Below are 18,341 nucleotides of genomic sequence, written 5' to 3' on the forward strand. Positions count from 1 at the left end.
GCGGGGTTTATCAATCTGCTCCTAGCCGCTTCTTCATTCTTCAACTTAAAATATTACAATTCCTGTCGTTGTATCGGTATCTTCGATTGTACTTTGATTGTTTCAAGTGAAATGGTGAGCTGTTGTGTGCCTGGTTGCCATAATTATTCAAAGAAGACAAAGAAAAACGGGAACACGGTGACTTACCACAGGGTCCCACAAGACGATCGCGCGAAGGCATGGCTCGACAGAATCAGACGGAAGAATATGCCACCACTTGAAAACAGCTACGTCTGCAGCGATCATTTCATGCCAAGCTGTTTCAAGATAGATTTCCGGGCACAATTAATAGGGGAAAAACCTAAGAGGGACTTGAAGGATGATGCTATCCCATCCTTGTTTAGTTACGGCCCCGAAGCGAAAAAGCCGCGGTCATCAAGCGAACATCGCCTTCAGCGACGAAGGCAGCGAGAAGTTAGTGTTTGTCAGTTTGCTTCTCTTTTACTATGAATCAAATAAATTTTCCCACTTACATGTCGATATTTGCACACGCTCTGAACCGAGGGGATCGCGTGACCCGATGTATGAACAATGGTTTCATGGTGACATATTTCGGTGTACATCCGCCCAGTTTTAAAATATACTATGCTGGGTTTACGTGGAAAATAATGGCGAGTTAGCCGACCTTACAAATGACCTATGATTGGTAATTTGCTGTGTTTATTTTTCCGAGTTGTCACTCCAAAAACAGGAAGAATTGACAAAATGAAGTTAGGCAAATTCAAGGCATTCAATTTGTAGTAAATTGAAAAGAATTACCTTGTATATTCGCACTTTAATTTTGTTTTAGGCTCTTTCAGAACTACTTGCTGCAGACATCGAGGACAATGTATCTTCAGATGACCCAGTGACTAATGAACCTTCAATCTGCACTGATTTGGAAATGCATACTACAATCCCAGAAATGCATGATGTGGGAATTCAGTGTTGTTTTGATCCCATTACCCTAAAAAGTGTGGAGGTTCAAACTGAGATGTGCAACACTATAGACAATGATAATGGTGTGTGTGGTACTGCAAATATTGACGTGTCCTCCCATACTTATACAGAGGATGATATCCCACAAAATCCAAGTGCTGTCACATGGAAGATTCCACATGACCATAATTATGCCATAGCAGCACCCCCAAATCCCATTGATACACCCACAGTAACTTTTCCAACCTATGACATTAACAAGTTTGATACAATCCCCTTACCACCAGTGCATGATGTCCTTGTTGATGTTAAAATGGATATACATGATGATGATGATGATGATGATGATGATGATGATGACGATAACAATGATGATGAAGATAACAATGATGATGAAGATTTAGATCCCCACTGGCTATTACCAGATGATGAAAAACCGTCATCCGAAGATGATATAGTGTTGTCTGAATATGAATTTGAAGATGGCTCTCCAGAGAGTGAAAAAAAATACCTTGTGTTCGGTTCCTGTTTGAACAATTTACTGAAAAAGTGTCCAAAATGTGGGGGCGTGATCATTGACCAAAAAAGGAAAACAACTGGGAGCATGCTATCAGTTGTGCTAATCTGCCATAATGGGCATACAGAACTGTGGGAATCCCAACCAGTTATTAAAAGGAAGCCCCTGGGAAACCTATTATTGGCAGCAGCCATCCTCTTTACAGGAAGCACCTTCTCAAGCATCAGCCGCCTTGCATCATGCATCAATCTTCAGTTTTTTAGTGAAAGTGTGTTTTATGACACACAATTGAAGTACTTGTTTCCAGTTGTTAATGAGGCATGGGAAACTGAATTAAATAGGCAGATTAACAAACTTACTTGTTCAGAGGTTGTCAATTTGGATGGTGATGGCCGATGTGATAGCCCTGGACATTGTGCCAAGTATGGCACTTACACTTTGATGGACGAAGAGCAAGGAAATGTCGTAGCATTTAGTGTTGTTCAAGTCTCTGAAGTGTCGTCATCCAATGCCATGGAGAAAGAGGGTTTTACCCGATGTGTTGAATTGTTGGAGGGCAAAGGGGTCAAGATCAACAGGGTTGCAACAGACCGCCATGTGTCAATCAACAGTTGTATTGCCAAGGATTACCCACATATTAATCACCAGTATGATGTTTGGCACCTTTCCAAGTGGGTGGTAAAGAAGCTCACAAACAAAGCCAAACAAAGAGGATGCGAAGAATTGTCACCTTGGATACAGTCCATTTCAAATCATCTTTGGTGGTCTGCTGCAACCTGCAATGGTAACGTCCAGCTTTTACGTGAAAAGTGGAAGTCGGTGTTGGATCATGTCTCCAACAAGCACAAGTGGTCAGGAAACACCCATTTTCATCGGTGTTGTCACAGGCACATTTCATCCTCAGAGGCTAAGAAAATCTGTTGGCTCAAGCCAGGCACATCAGCCCACTTGGCTTTAGAGGAAGTGGCTTTGAATACCAAACTTCTGAAGGATTTGGCAAAGCTTACTGACTTTTGTCACACTGGAAAGTTAGAGGTCTACCATGCCATGATGCTCAAGTACTGCTCGAAACGGGAACACTATTCATACAGGGGAATGATTGCCAGGACCCAACTAGCTGCTCTTGACAACAATACTAATACAGGCCGCAGCCAAGCGGTAGTGAAGACAGGTGAGCAAGCTGGTGAGGCACGATACAAACTTTGCTTTCCGAAAGCCAACAAAAGATGGGTTGCAAAGCCAATCAATGAGAAAAAATCTTACAAATATTTGTCAGATTTGCTTTTTGCAGTAATAAAGCGTGTAGAACAAGGGGGTGCAGTTGCCCAGCCAGTGCCTGTTCCCCTACCCAGGAACATTGCCTCAGAGCCAGCCCCAGCAAAGGCAGATGCAATCGAACAGCACCGCTCAAGATTTAACAGATAAAAAATAGTAATAATGTCATCAGTGCTCAACATTAACTAGTTGCAATACCCCAAGCTCTTTCCAAGAATAAGTAATGCTTGTAAAAACATAACAGAATTTTTATTGTGTCTTGTGTAGTTTGGAGAAGACCAAACCCTAGTCAGTTCATGTTATCAGAACAAACTATAGCTACTCGTCCACATAATTATGGAATAAGGCTAAAAAAAAAATCCCAAATCGTTAGATATCGTTTGTGAGATACCAAAAACCAAAGAAAGTAATCTAACTGCGTAATGTAGAGCACTACCACTGGATAACTGATAATTTCCATGAAAGATACAAACTTGTTTTCTGCATTTTTCTGTTTATAATATTTAATTCATGGACATCTTTAATCCCGACTGTCTAAAAAGTTTATCTTCAGGTCCACCAGATGGATCTTTGTACTGCTGCTTGTATTGATACCAATCTGTTTGAAGGACCTATCTATTTATACACACTGGATGAAACCCAGGGTGCAGGGTGATGCATTTGGGTTCTTTGCCACATTCACCGCTAGTAACAGCCTCGATAAGCTTATTTTTGACAGGCTCAATTACTTGGCAGCATATGCCTTCCCATAATCTGACAATTGCTGCATGTACACCTACGTTACCAAAACAATTAACATTGCAATTGCTCTATATTCTTCGCGACTTAAAACAAACAGAGGACGACCGAACGTAGCGTTGGTGGCAGCAGAAGCAAATTATGTTGTCTTCACGCGTATTCCCACAAAACATTGAGTTAATTAAGACGTAAAGTTTATTATCAAGGATTGCGTTATAACTTTTTGCTGTTTTTGAAAGTGTAAATAAAGCCACAATGAAGCCGTGCAGTAAGTAGATCGAGTAACCGAAGGAAAGCTTCGTTTTCGCATCCAATCCATTGATTTAAAAAGGCAACAAGGAAGAAACAAAGACCAATACCACAATTTATCAACAGAGTTGAGTTTATTTGTCACTTAGTTTGTTATGGAATTACAATTAACGGATAACTCGTACAACATACCGGTCTGAATTTCGCAGTCTTACATTTGTTTCTTCATCGTTTGCCATGCATTCGTCGCCTACGTCTTCGGGGTTCTATCCGCTTCATCAGAGCTCACACGCGGTTCAAAGTGGTACGGCCGGATCGAAAAACTTTCGGAGGCTTGTTCCTCATCGATTTTATCAGAATACGTCCCAAAATAGGCCATTTTTAGCGATGATACAAAGGCAAAAGCTCCTACTTTGCCGATGCAAAATGTTGTACACAACTGGAAGACGCGCAATTATCAATTTACATCTCATGGGTTTGACGATTCTACGTCACACGATGATACGCTGACCGCTTTCTGAACAAGCGGGCAATTTTCAAGATGGCGGATTTCTATTTGCATTTTCGGTCGTCTTTCAGGTACAATATTTCATTTGAACGAAACGATATGGGAATGACGTTATCAAAAATCGAGACATGAACCTGAGGACAAACATACAAAATACCTTCAATTTTACCCCGGAGTTCCCCTTTAAGTTAGCAAGTGTAATTACGATTGAGTTTATATTACCCATTGTCACGTGTAATTTTATTGATAAATAGATGCTAAATAAACAATTACACTTCATATTGGGATTGAATTATACTTTTTTATCGTGTAATTTCAAGTTTTTTAGATGGGGTAGATCACTACACCGTCATACGGGGTAATTTTACCCTTCCTTTCTGATATTATTACCCTTGCTACATGTGTAATTTTACAAGTGCAAAGTTGTATAACACATTTTACACTACTTTGCGTTGAAATATACCATTCTTTTGAGAGTTAAACTACACCTCAGAAGTTGGTGTAACAATACACACAAAAAAGCGGCTTGCCGGGCTGGCAACAATGGTACACCATTTTAGAGTGTAATTTTACTCTTCCTTTCTGATATTATTACCCTTGCTACATGTGTAATTTTACAAGTGCAAAGTTGTATAACACATTTTACATTACTTTGCGTATAAATTTACCGTCCTTTTGAGAGTTAAACTACACTTTAGGAGTTGGTGTAATAATACACACAAAAAAACGGCTTGCGGGGCTGGCAACAATTTTACACCATTTTTTAAGTGTAGCCTTTAGTGTGTAAGTGGCGGGGTATTCTGCAGTTTAGCCAAGTCTCGTTCTTCAAAGGATGCCGCATAGGGGAAACAATAGTGGTTAGCTGTGGCGGGGTATTCTGCAGTTTCTCCGTATTAAAAGTGACTGAAAATCGTATTTGAGGGCAAAAATCCGCAAGTGAACTATATATTACTCAATTCAAACAGCTAAACTGCAGAATACCCCGCCACTTATTTGCATTTCATTGAATAAGAATAGGCTCTATTGTATTAAGTCTCGTTCTTCAAAAGATGCCGCATAGGGGTAACCGTGATAGTGGTTAGCTATGGCGGGGTATTCTGCAGTTGCTCCTCGTGGACTTGAAATAGGCATAAAACATTCCAAAGACCGACCATTCAACATTCATGACACTGGCGTGTGTGTTTGTGGCGAACTACTGTAAAACTGCTAGGGCTGGTTCACCGTTCCCGACGTTATGGCCTGAATGGTCGTTGCCCTTTCTTTCGGGTTTCGTCGATTCTTACTGCCATTTCACCCGCACAAATGTCAAGGAATCGCCGTATAAAACCTTGGTCGTCCGAAAACGAAAAGAAAGAGGAAAGAGCACATTGCCCGCGCGAATTTCAAACCGTTGATAACCAAATTTTCATTGTCACAAAACCTCGTTTCCAGGGTCTTTGCGGCGGGGTGATTCAAAATGGCGGACAATTGCCCATCCGAAAAGATCCTGGGAACGAGGAAGGTCCAAGCATTTTGGGTGCTTACCATTTAGCCAAAAAATCCGGAAATTTCGGTTTGAGGTCAAATGGAAAGGCAATTTTCCGGAAAATCCTTACGAAAATTGTGGACAACCTCCAGAGGTAGTCCTCTTTTTCCGTTCGGAACAGAATTCGCGAAATGCTCTTACCATTTGCGAGAATCCTTCCGTTTCCAGGCCACTTCTGAAAAGATCGAGTAAAATATGCGGGATAGAATGCTGTGTAGTAAATGGTAAGCGCCATTCTCAACCAGTTGGTCATTAAATTCGGAAAATCGCTTACCTTTATGCAACGATCATTCCATCCGAATTATTTGGCTAAATGGTAAGCACCCTTCGTTTACCATTCGTTGGTTTCGTTGTAGGACGTTGCCGCTGATGAAACTCAAAAGCTTCCGAATACCAGTGTAGTTTTCGTTCAATAATATAACGGTTATGTAAAAATTGAAAGTTTGCCACAGCAGTAAAATGAGTAACAAATATCATATGCACATTGCCTGTGACAACAAAACGAAGATGCTGTAAATCACCATATTTGCTCCCAGGTAAATATGAACATTTATAGCAAGGAAATTTGCAAATTTACTACAAGTCATATTCCGGCAATTCATTCCTTTTTGCTCCCATTGCAAAAGAGAGTAAATAAAATGCAAATGTACGTATTTTGATCCTTTGAAAATCAGTTCAAACGATAATGCAAACTATTGGTTTTTCGACATATTTGCTTGCATTTGCGGTTGAGGTCAAACTGCTATCTTTGGGGTGAAACAAATTTGAGCGAATCTGTGGAAACATTAAAGATTTGCATAGCACGCAAATGCCAAGCAAATAATTACATTTCCTTAACATAATTAGGCCTAAAGAAAAGTTTTTAGGCTTAAGGTTAGCTATTCATGTAACAGTCACGGCAAGTCTATCGCTTTACCTTTCTTTTTAGTGCCAGCGGTTTCCAGTTATGATAATGTGCGAGAGAGTTTGACTGGCCCGTTACATGCTCCACGCTGAAAAGTCTGAAAACGCTTTGGCGATTTTTTGCATAGCACTGATTTTATTCACCTTAATTATTGTATATTCCTGTTAAAATTACGGCCGTTCGAAAAGTACAGCAGTACTTTCCATATTATTGCAAAACACGTTGACATCTACATTGTTGTTGGAGATACAAAGTGTGCAATTTCTATTAACTAGATAAGTTGAGTTGCAGTACTTTCGAATAAAAAAATTACAAGGACTGTTGGGTGTTTTGGAACTCTGACACAAATCTGTAAACTATGTATTATATTGACTGCTTCGTTGGCACATAGCGATAGCTACTACTAGTAATAAGTTGGCATTTTAGCCTATTCTGGTTTTCACGTGACGTCAGTGTTGAGTTTTTACCTTCATCGGGTAAAAGACATTCCTAAGAATGATATATCGGCTGGCCTGTTTTCAGGTCCGTAGCATGCTTTATTTTGAACATGGAGCAGTGACATGTCACATACATGAAAATATAGATTCGCCTTGTGTTTTCGAGTTCGGAATAACCTATGTGTTAAGGGAAGTGCCAATGCAATGTTTTCAAGTTTAGCAGAGAGAAAAAATGTTTTGACCCAAAGTAAACTCCATTTGGTTCCTCTAGTGCAACATGGAGTCTCTACACCAAACACTGTAATTTTAAGTGGAACACTTTAACGAATAACTCGAGTTTGGAAAATCGCCCTAACTCTTTGACACGCTCTTTATGTATTGCCCTTCTACAATATCTCAATTTATTGACGTAAGTTATTGGCTGATACTTGCGTGACATGACTGCAAGTGCTAACAGCTATGTACTTGGATTATGTTGCAGTCAAAATGGTCATGAGAGTTAGTCGTGAATTCAATAGTGTTACAGTAGTGTTATGTTGGGTGCAGAATGTTGGGTGCAGAAGTTCCTTTTATTTTATCCGATCAAGGTTTTTTTTTCATTTTCCGGCCGAAGTTAGAGAAATCGAGAGGCGCAAAAAGTGGATTATGGCAGCCCCAGTGACTCGTTGGTGTGTACGAAGTACAGTTACATTACTAGTTGTATAGCCCGGGGGGGGGGGGGGGGGGACCTACCATATGAAACAGACGGGGATGCTCGTCGTCTCGCTTAGGGGTGTAAATTTTTGATTTTGGTCTCGCTTAGGGTGTTCCGTCAAAGCGCCAATATTGTAAGCCGCCAATGTCTCGTTTAGGGTTCCGCGAAGAAACACAGAATTACGCGAAGAGAAACAGAAGTCAATTTTTCTTTTTAACTTGTTTTTAAGGGTCAAAATTTCCTTAAGCTACGCCCAGATTAGTCTTCTTTAGGGGTCACAAAAAGCTTGAGCCACGCCCAGATGGTCTCCTTTAGGGGTTAAATTCAAATTTCCGACGAGCATCCCCGTGTTTGTTCCATATGGGAGTTCCCCCCCCCCCCCTCCGGGTTGTATAGTAGCCTACACTTTGTTGCTGAACGATTATTTTATATCGTGCACACCATTGACCATGGGATCAATGCAGCGTTAAGCCGATGCAAACTGGAAAAGTTTCTTCGTTGAAGTTGAGGAGGTTGCGGTTTGAGGTTTTATTTTGATTACATGGAACAGTATCCCTGACCTTCTGTTGATTGAAATAATTATCACATTTCCAGAGTAATGTTCAGGAGATTTCCCTTGAAACAAATCATGTGCTGATTTTTGCCGAACCGTTCTAAAAAACATTGTCAAATTACCAGTGTAATTTTGAACAGTTTAAACTCATTATACGTGTAAGTGATGCATCTGTTGCTTCATACATTCAATTACTGTACTGATTGAGCATGAAAGCATGAAATTTCATTTTAAGAGCAAATGCACAGAAATATCGAGAATAGCGTGGCCACGGTCAAAATATAACTTTCCTTTTTTTCGAGTTCATAGAGAGGTATTTATCACTTTTCAAAGGTTTTGGGGTTTATTTTTCCAAATACAGCCAACTTTCAGGAATATTTGAGAAAATGGATTTCGTGCTCTCCCTGGCCAAAAATTGGCCGAAAAAATTGATAAAAAATAGGATTGCGAAAACGTCCTGGCGTCAGTGATTAAACTTACATCTTCGGGAATAGAAACGAGTGTTAAAAGAAGAAGTATTTAGCACTCTATGTTTGTCCGTTTTTCGGTTGTAGACTATGGCTGTCCACTCGAAAAACATATCTTTTTATGCAGATTTGAAAATTGCCGTTGTAAAGCGAGCTTAAGTCTATTATTGCAAAGTGACTTTACGGTATGTGGCCAGGGTCGGATCGAGCTTATCTTATGGCTATGAAATGTCCAAAAGCTATTCTTGCACGAGATATAAATATTTGTTTGGGTTTTTTAGAGGGCGCTTTGAAAAACGCCACGAAAATCTGTGAATTTTCTCTGAAATTTGAACTAATTAGCATATTGCCTAAACACTGACATGTGAGCGAAAAGTGAAACTGTTGCTTTAAAATCTAGCTTCCGATTCGAAAATAATGATTTTAAGTTTTTTATCCGGTGAATCTCATACTGCGATGGATGTGGTGATAGACAAATATTTGTGTTACGATTGATTGATTATACGACAAATTAATTAAGTTTAATAACGAATACTCTGCAAAAGTCACCAGGTCACAACGTATACTTTATTAGTGTACAAAATATTTCATGAACTATAGTAAATAATTCCTTGACCCTGAAAAGATGCTCTTCTATAAAACCAGTAATTGCATGTCCTGAAGAAGTTCCTGTATAACTATACAGCCTGTGTCTTGACGTTTTAAATATAGTACGGGACGCCCTGATTCATGCTGTAACGCATGTCAAGTCACTATTTTTTCCACGTGTAAAGTGTTTGTTAGCTGATGCAAATTCTAAGACAAAAACAGAAGGCAAAAGAAGTGTTGAAAAATTACGAAATAAATTATTCCAAGCGAGACTTGATTATCTTCACGGCCATGACTTCTATTTTGCGTAGTGTCACTCTCACGGGTGCTCGAAGACGTCGTTATGAGGGTTGAGATGTTTAAGATGTTTATGAACCGTGCTAAATATGAAAGCACCAAAAAATCGGAGAAGGAAAAAAAACTTTTTTTTTCGCTTTTTTTTTGGGTTTTTTTTTTTTTTTAAAGAAAACTGTGTCGGTTGGGCCGGAGAGGAAGCGAAACATTTTGGCGATGGCCCTACTTAATGAATGGACTTCCCGGAATTATGTCTTTGCGCCTGTTTGACATGGGTGCACTTTTTTGGTTAATGCATTAACAGTTATAGAAAACAAGCCTATTAATTAAGTTAAAATGCACGATTCAAAAAAGGCAAAAGGCAAGAACTCCGCAGCTCTAATGTACTTTCATCTCAGACCGTCAGTGCACCGTACACCTGTGTAAACATTCAAATTGAATTATGAAAGCGAATTAGCTTTTCTCGGAAAATATCGGGAAATTTTACATTCGACATGAAAACTTGTCCAACACAGAGCAAACAGAAGAGGCAGAAGAGAGTTTGCCCTTAATGCAATAATCACTTAAATGTCTGATGTTTTGGAAGTAACGTCGAAAAAAAAAGCACCTTTAAGCGGGGAGGGGAGGGGGAGGGGAGTGGATTCGTTGGCCTCAGTGTTATAGGACTCTTGCTCAGAACGGAAACAACTCATAAAAATTCTTTGCTAAATGTCCATTTTCCTAAGTATTAGGCAACCCATTGCCCGAATCTGAAAAGAATGATATTTCCAGATCAGCTAGTTTCTAATCTAGTAAATTGGTCACGTGCTGTCAGTACAATGCGTAACCATCGTGGCATGGAAAAGAAGCAGTGAAATCAACAACTTTTGATCAAGAGCAATTGAACAGTCCGTCTTGAAAGTGTCATGGAGAACAGTACGTGTTCATTTCTTGGCATTGTTGGGGGCCATTGCGGTTCTGATACGAAAGACAGGACTGGATCAGTAGAAATGGTTCCATTGCTTAGTTGCAATCGACACATTTCAAGACACAAGTCATTCTTTTCCATTATCGGAATAGAAAACGAAGCAGAGCTTTTACTGGCGAGAGCGTCAATCTTTGCACCACCCCGAAATGTAGAAAATTGGATTATATGTCCTCAACATCGTGCATCTCTGGGCGTCAGCTGGAAACGCAGTTCTCCTAAGTGCTCCGTACCAGTCAGCCTGTCAATGCACAAAGCAACGTTTGCTAAAAAACCGAAAGCAGAGAGAGGACTGAGCAAATCTGGGTCGCAGATAGTTTTGAAGGAGACAGGAATTTTTCTTCCAGTCGGTGCAGGTCAGTCATGACTTTTTTACGACAATTAGGTTAATGATAAGGTAGAAGAGTGAGCTTTTGATACCCGATTTTATCAGGAACTACAAATGAGCGTTAGCATGATTTTGGAGTATACAGCCTGTACATTTGCAGTAATGCTTACAACGGCAATATATTATAACCAGTCAGCATGGGAGGTCACCAGGCACAGATGAAAATTAGATGACACTTGTTTGAAAGGGCTTGAAGCAATAGCATTTCACTTTCACAGGAGTGTGTTCTAATTGCCGTAAGCTTCTTGGGGAAGCTGAAAACAAGACCGCGGCCCAGCTGCCTGGTATCGAAAGCGAAGTTATTCTCATGGCGGAAATATGTCACTGGTAAGTGTAAACGATTTTCAGTAATGATTCACTCGGTAAAACGGAAGTTACATTAACTGAGTTTTTTTCCATACTAGACGTTAGAAGAAGCTATATTTATTGGACTTATTATATTGCATACTGGTCCACGAGGGGATTGGTCCTCTTAGCGGTGCAAATTCTGCTAATACGGACCGCTAAGAAATAGTTACAATCGGTAAATTGCTTTTCCAAAACATTTCACAAGAGACAAAAATCTCTTCTTAAGTACAAATATATTTCCTTTATGTCTGGGGAATAATTTCACTTAAAATTTCACGAAAGCAGCCAGGAAAATGCAAATATATGTTTAACTTTGGCGTGCACGCTTACCGAGAATCGCTGCATTGTCGTAAAGGAGTCATTAAGATAAGAAATTTAATGAACTAACATGTTCGGCCGTATTTGAGAATATTAAGCCCGGTTTACACAACAGAAATTTTTGGGCACGGCTCGGGTGAAATTGGGACGGGTCCCCCCCAAAAAAAAAGGTAAAAAAAAAAAGGTTCGGCTCGGATAAAATTTGCAGTGTAAACAACCTGTCAGTACCAAATTTCATCCGTGCCGAAACAAAATTCTTACCCGTGCTGGGACCTTCGGCGAGGTAGTCCGAGCACGGGTAAAAATGGTACGGGTGCTGAAAAAATAGGCACGGTTCGGATAGAACATGTAGTGTAAACACTTTAAAGGGCCAAATTTGAGCCTCAATTCATATAGGCTAGCGGTTTTTTTGCGTATTTTTCAAGATGGCTGCTCATTCGCCACCAAAATCACGCGGACGTTCTTGATTATAATTGAACTGCGCATGTCTATAAGAGAACTTACCCGGGCCCAAAAATTTTGGCACGGTATTTTTGATACGGTAAAAATGGTGTAGTGTAAACAAAGTTTGCCAAGCTCTTTTTAGGCACCTGTGCCAATTTCACACGAGCCGTGCCGAAAATTTTCTGTAGTGTAAACCGGGCTTTAGTCGAGTTATTTTTTTGCAAGTTTATGGACCGAGCCCCAAACTTCCCAAAAATAAATTGACCTTCCCAATTAAGGCCTCACACTAGTTCAATGACATGTATTAATTAAGCAAGTTTTCAATCATACATTTATTGCAGGAAAATTCAATCGGGGCTTCCCCAGTGGGGCAAAGTACACCGGCTTCCCTGTATTTTGGTTCCAACGTCCAGACGCCAGGGGGAAGCTTGTATCTGCCTTTAGAGTCCAGCCTTGACGTGACAAGGGATTCCCGCAGCACGAGGCTCGATGACTCTACGCCTCTGACCAAACTGAACGAATTCTTAAACACCAGGGATGTTAGCCCAGTTAGGCAAACTGTAACTGTTCCATGGGATGAAGCGAGTGAAAGAACGCATCGTCGCCATCTTCGCACGGCACAACAGGCAGTAGGCGCTGTCTTGGAGGAAGTTGCGCCCAAACAATCAGAAAAGTTGTGGCATTCCCTTGTTCCATCTTTGAATCAACTATTCTATACTGACAGTGGATGTGGATAACGTGCTCATGAATGCCCTTACAGAGTGCTACAGTAATGCGAGTGCTTGGGACACCCGGCGACAGATTCTTTCGATAACGGCGGACAAGGTCACTTTCCAAACTCTGAAGAAATGGATACCTGATCTTACTAGATACAGATTCAGTACTGCAAGAAAGCATACAATGCTTCACGGGAGAGGTGTTCCACCACCACAGACATCCCACACAAAATTGTTCGTGTCAGTCACACAGGTGGATCACTTCTTGGATTTCATTACCAGTCCTCACGTAATCCAGGATATGCCATTCGATGAGAAACCATCACATTGTCAACAAATGAGGTTGTGACAGTTCCCAACGTTATTCGTATGTTAATCCCAGAGTCCATCGTAAAGCAATACCTTGCATATGCAGAGGAATCCAATTCTACCCCTCTCAGCCGCAGGACTCTGTTCCTTTCTGTTTGCGCAGCCTCCACAAGAAAGTCGTTACAAGGTCTGGACTATATTAGTTCGGCAGGAGCTCAGGCCTTTGAGGATCTCACCGATGTAGCAAAACGCTTGGGAGACCATCTAATGGGAATGACTTGGGCTAAAGAACAACGAGAACGCCTCATGTCTGCTAAGCAGTACCTGAAAAGTGACTACAAGGTAAGAGGGTATTGAATAAGGTGTGCTGAAAAGCCTGCAATTTTTATTTATAGGCTTCTGTTTTTCATTAATTGACCCCTAAACCATCCAACTAGCTTGTGTATCAGACGCTGTATTATTTTGACGTGATTTCTGACAAAGCCAGGCTAGAGGCTTGCATAAGACCAAACGAAATCAGACAACGCAGGCAGCAACAAGCTCGTTCCCAGGGCATTTCCCTTAGAGACTGAGAAGCCCTGGAAACCAGGTCGAGGCTGCATTCACAACGCCCATCCACCTCTGACTCCTTGAAAATCACCCCCATGAATGAATCGATAATTAAAACAAAAATACAATCAATCATTAGGTAAAGACGATAATTGATGATCTAGTCTTGAGCTTGTCCTGCGTTTGTGAGAAAGAGGGAATCAAGATGCGGTACACTAACTGCTATTAGCTGCTTCTGTTAGAGGAAGAAATGAATAAAATAAATAATGAATTTTATAACATGGCAGGTGCATGTGTCCAAAAAATCATGTGTCGCAGACCACTGCCGGCAGTACGCCTTGAGTGACCCCAGAGATCGGGATTTTCAGGTTCTTTGTGACCACCAACATACAGATCAATGTGACCGCTGTGATGCGATGACAGAAGCTCTTTTAGACATCAAAAATGCCCTCGCAATGATGACAGAAGAGAACATCGGCGCAGATGCCAAGGAAGAATTAAGCTTTATTGCTGACCAAGCGATCTCCAACATTCAAGCTTGGAAAGCTCATCTTTTACGCAGCCTCAATCAGGATCAGGCGCGTCTTGATGTTATAGACGAGCTAGATGAATCAAGTGTACTTCTGGTTGAAGACTGGGCAATGAAGTTCTTGCCGCGCAAGTACCGTGAAAGCCAGCACGACTGGTTCGGCAAACGTGGCCTTTCTTGGCACGTTACTGTGGCCACGCGTAAGATGGTGGCTACTGAGCAACTACAGATGATGACGTTTGTTCATGTATTTCAGTCATGCAGCCAAGACAGCAACGCTGTGTTAGCGATCATGGAAGATGTCATCGGTAAACTTAAGGCAATTATGCCAATTCTGAAAACCGTCATTTACAGACAAGACAACGCTGGGTGCTACCGAAGCGGATCAACGATAATCGGCGCCTCGAAAGCCAGTCAATTCCACGGAGTGACATTAAAACGACTTGACTTTTCAGATCCCCAAGCTGGAAAAGGTGCATGCGACAGGAAGGCGGCAACCATCAAGGCCCATATGAGAATTTACCTCAATGAGGGTAACGACATCGAGAATGCTTCTCAAATGGTTGACGCTATGAGATCGTCGGGAGGTGTATCCGGTCTTAACGTCACATTGTGCGAAATGGCAAACCCAAGAACCTCTACCAATGTCAAGTTTGATGGCGTAAGCGGGGTGTCGAAGGTCGAATATGGCGAAGATTGTATTACAACATGGAAGGCATATGGTATTGGACCTGGTAAGACCGTCAAACTAAGCAAATTTATCAGGAGTAACAACGAAACTCCAATTCTAAGGCTATCTAGATGCGCGGAAGACGTAGTGGAAGATAAGTTTACCTCCCTCAAGTGTCGAGCGACCAAACCTGAGACGATGTCAGGTTCAGACGAGTCACCGGATGATACAGCTTCTTCCCAGTTATTTTTATGTCCTGAAGAGGGCTGCATGAAGGCCTACCAGCGGTTTGCTTCTTTGCAACATCACTTGGATTGCGGAAAGCACGAATGCAAACTGGAACGTGAGACCTTGCTAGACAAAGCTGTTCATGGCTATGCAGCTAGACTGGAAAAGCAAACTGCAAGTGTTCCCCAACTGCAGCATTGCGCCGAAAGTCGTAGAGCACCAAATCGGTCTCTCATTCCTATGGGATGGGCCCTCAAGACCAGCCAAGCGTCAAGAGCGCGATTTACCGACAAGCAAAAGAACTATCTACTGAGCAAGTTCCTTATCGGAGAGCAAACAGGCAAAAAATTGAACGCTTCTTCAGTTGCCCGCTCAATGATGAGCGCAAGAGATGAAAATGGTGACCGCTTGTTTACCAGCAATGAATTCTTGACAGGCCAGCAGATCGCGAGCTACTTTTCCCGTCTGGCATCTAAGCGTGCGCTCCAAAGCAGCCACTCCTCCCAAAGTGAGTCTGATGACGAAATCGCAGAAGCTGAAATGGTTTTAAGCGACTTGAGGGGAGAAGTTCTTGAAAACGTCCAACCTCTCCATCCCATCAGCTTCGAACACTACAATTTATGTGAACTGATGGCTCAAGCCAAACTGTCAATATTCGCGATTTCAATGCTTAACAAAATATGTGACCACTTTGAAATCCCCACAGGTGATATAAAGGGAAGAAAGAAAGCGCCCTACCTGAGTCGAATTGAAGAGTTTTTGAAGAAATGTAGGTGCTGTTCACCATAATTACATGTATCTCTTTTTCGTTTTGTATAATGTGGTATCATGTAGAGAATTTTAAAGCATAAACATGACGCGGTCACACTGGGGCTGCAAAATTCCAATAAAATAGAAAGGAACGGTTTTGTAATGCACAAGCAAGTAAAAATTAGCGGTACAAACGAAGGCCGTTTCGGAGTCGTTATGACACCATTTTCAAGATGAAAGAAACTGTCAGAACAAGATTAACATAATAAAATAATTAATTACATGTAATTTCACGCAAATAGTTTCGCCCGGATTGAGTCAGATTGGACATTTAGGGTGCGTTCGATTGGCCCTATTCCGGAATAAGAATACGTGGAGTGATGATTTAAAACGGTATGTCTGGCGCTTTTAAAACAACAAGGATAATAAATGTATGTTTAAAATAGCGTTTTAGCAAGTGTTTGATAATTTTAATGTGAACCTCCGTAAAAACGAAGGATTTCTAACTTCTATTCCATGTATGCCTATTCCGGAATACGGTCAATCGAACGCGCCCTTAGAGGAGGGAGTGAATGGGCTTAACCGACTAGCGACAAAGGGCTAGAAAATATTACTGACTACCACAAAAACGAGGAAAAAATTACCGACTAGCGACAAAAAAATTAACTGGGATTTACCGACAACCGACAAAGGTCGAAATTTTTAACCGACAACCGACAAAGTAATAAAGTTTTAACCGACAACCGACATGTGGACCCCCTCCATTCAGACCCTCTTAGAGATGGTGACAAGTCTCTATTAAATAAGTAACGTTTCATGTACTAAACAATCAAAGACGGAAAACTGTTTGGCAAGGTCCGGTTCTTATGTTTATCCACACACTGGTGTAATGCCACAGTGTATACCCGACATAACTCGCACCGCACAAGTCCCGTTTAAAGACTAGAAGCTGCTGACTTACAAAAGATGGATTTTGCTCTTGCATTTTAAGCACTTGCGGCTAATTAGAGCTTCGTCACCATCTCCAGTGCCCAATCAGACTCAATCCGGGCGAAACTACATGCGTGAAATTACATGTAATAGATCTTTCCCGCATTTCAACAAACAATGGTACCGAGTCGAGGTCAGGGTGGACAAACTTACAGCAAATGTATGAAGATGTCCACCCCAACCCAAAACAGAAGGGATATGGGAAAATGCTAGTGGCAAGCTCCCCGAGCTAAAATCTATATTAACTTATCAACTTATCGACATTTACTTACGTCCACACATGGTATTTAAAATGAAAATAGTCGCCATCGAAAAGGATGGAAGAAAAAAATTTGTTGTGGTATTAGCAAGAGTTTCCCGGTCTTGAAGGCTGTGCGTTACAGCCGTTTATCAAGGAGCGTCACGGACTGACGTTACCCTAACTTGAAGTCGTGACCCTTGACCAAATGAGCCATTTAGTTACTTCTGGACTGCAGCATCAAATGGGCAACAGCATGTAAAAGTAAGTCATCGTTTTTAAGCTGTGAAGTAGAGTTTAGTGCAATAACTTCATTCAAAACCTGCGTTTTCGGCTTAGATAAGTATTTTCGCGTGAGAATCAAGAAAACGGGAATATGCAAATGAGATTAAATTTCAATGAAACTGAGCAGATTTCGAAGGCGTTTTATAAAGCGCTCGCTTAAAAACCCAGACCGATTTTTATATGCTGTTTAAGGAGAGCATTTAGACACGTTATAAATATAATATGAACTCCATTGAACACTGGCCACATATAAAAAAATCGCATTGTAATTATAAGGTGAAACTAGATTTGTGGAGACTGCCGTGAAACCCTATCAAGTATTGTGCTTTCTCGAAGCAAGAAACGTCATCTACAACTAAAAAGTAGGCATAAATAAACTGCCAAATATTCCTTCTTTTAAATTAGTTTTTTTCCTGATGATTTGGGCTTTACTACTTACGCAAAGACATTTACGCGAATGCCAATTTTTGCTAATAGAGCGTTTTCACGTGACGTCATCATTTTCTAAAATCCAAAACTAAAGAGCCACGAAAGTTTTTATCCTCATCAGGCATAAGAGGCGGTAAATTTGTATCCATTTGCAATTTTAAAGCTCAATAGCGTGCTTCGTTTGGAAACCAGAGCATTTTGAATTTCTGAGTTATAGCGGTGCGTGACACGAGGCGACGATCGAGGACTCATCGAGTTTATTGAGAAATATATATTTATCTCATGGTTTTGAGCCTTTTTAGAATTTAAAGCATTAGGAAAAGTGCTTAGGTAAATAGCTGTCTGTTCAGTACAGATGATCACTCGCCTAGATAGTCAAAGTAAGTAACAGATGTTGACACTATTTTCCGGCCGCCATATTGGTGCACCACAGATGTGCACCAACATGGCGTTTTCATACTGGGCTCTGTAAATTTCTGC

General features: G+C 41.0%; 3 protein-coding genes across 8 annotated transcripts in view; all 3 read left to right on the forward strand.

Moving 5' to 3' along the window:
• The window catches only part of LOC138041532 (uncharacterized), a 5,209-nt gene extending 72 nt beyond the window's left edge, over window positions 1-5,137 (forward strand). The window contains exon 1 of the mRNA XM_068887272.1: window positions 1-5,137. This exon is cut by the window's left edge and continues 72 nt beyond it. Coding sequence (XP_068743373.1) covers window positions 923-2,899 — 1,977 coding nt within the window. The 5' untranslated portion in view covers window positions 1-922 and the 3' untranslated portion in view covers window positions 2,900-5,137.
• The window catches only part of LOC138043566 (uncharacterized), a 55,810-nt gene that overhangs the window by 6,443 nt on the left and 31,026 nt on the right, over window positions 1-18,341 (forward strand). Inside the window, exon 1 of one of the 6 annotated variants that reach the window (XM_068889919.1) lies at window positions 17,367-17,411. The exons of the other annotated variants lie outside the window; for them this stretch is intronic. The gene's annotated coding sequence lies outside the window, so the exon portion shown is untranslated. Of the gene's footprint in view, window positions 1-17,366; window positions 17,412-18,341 lie in introns of those variants that run through there. 6 annotated transcript variants of the gene reach the window in all.
• On the forward strand, window positions 7,846-16,752 carry LOC138043556 (uncharacterized). Its single transcript, XM_068889888.1, has 4 exons — window positions 7,846-11,026; window positions 11,277-11,385; window positions 12,510-13,535; window positions 14,030-16,752. Exons 3-4 carry the CDS (start codon window positions 13,254-13,256, stop codon window positions 15,956-15,958), a joined length of 2,211 nt encoding a protein of 736 aa, XP_068745989.1. The 5' UTR covers window positions 7,846-11,026; window positions 11,277-11,385; window positions 12,510-13,253; the 3' UTR covers window positions 15,959-16,752.

This window comes from Montipora capricornis, chromosome 3, assembly GCF_036669925.1.
Source record: "Montipora capricornis isolate CH-2021 chromosome 3, ASM3666992v2, whole genome shotgun sequence".
In the NCBI taxonomy this organism is placed as follows: domain Eukaryota; kingdom Metazoa; phylum Cnidaria; class Anthozoa; order Scleractinia; family Acroporidae; genus Montipora; species Montipora capricornis.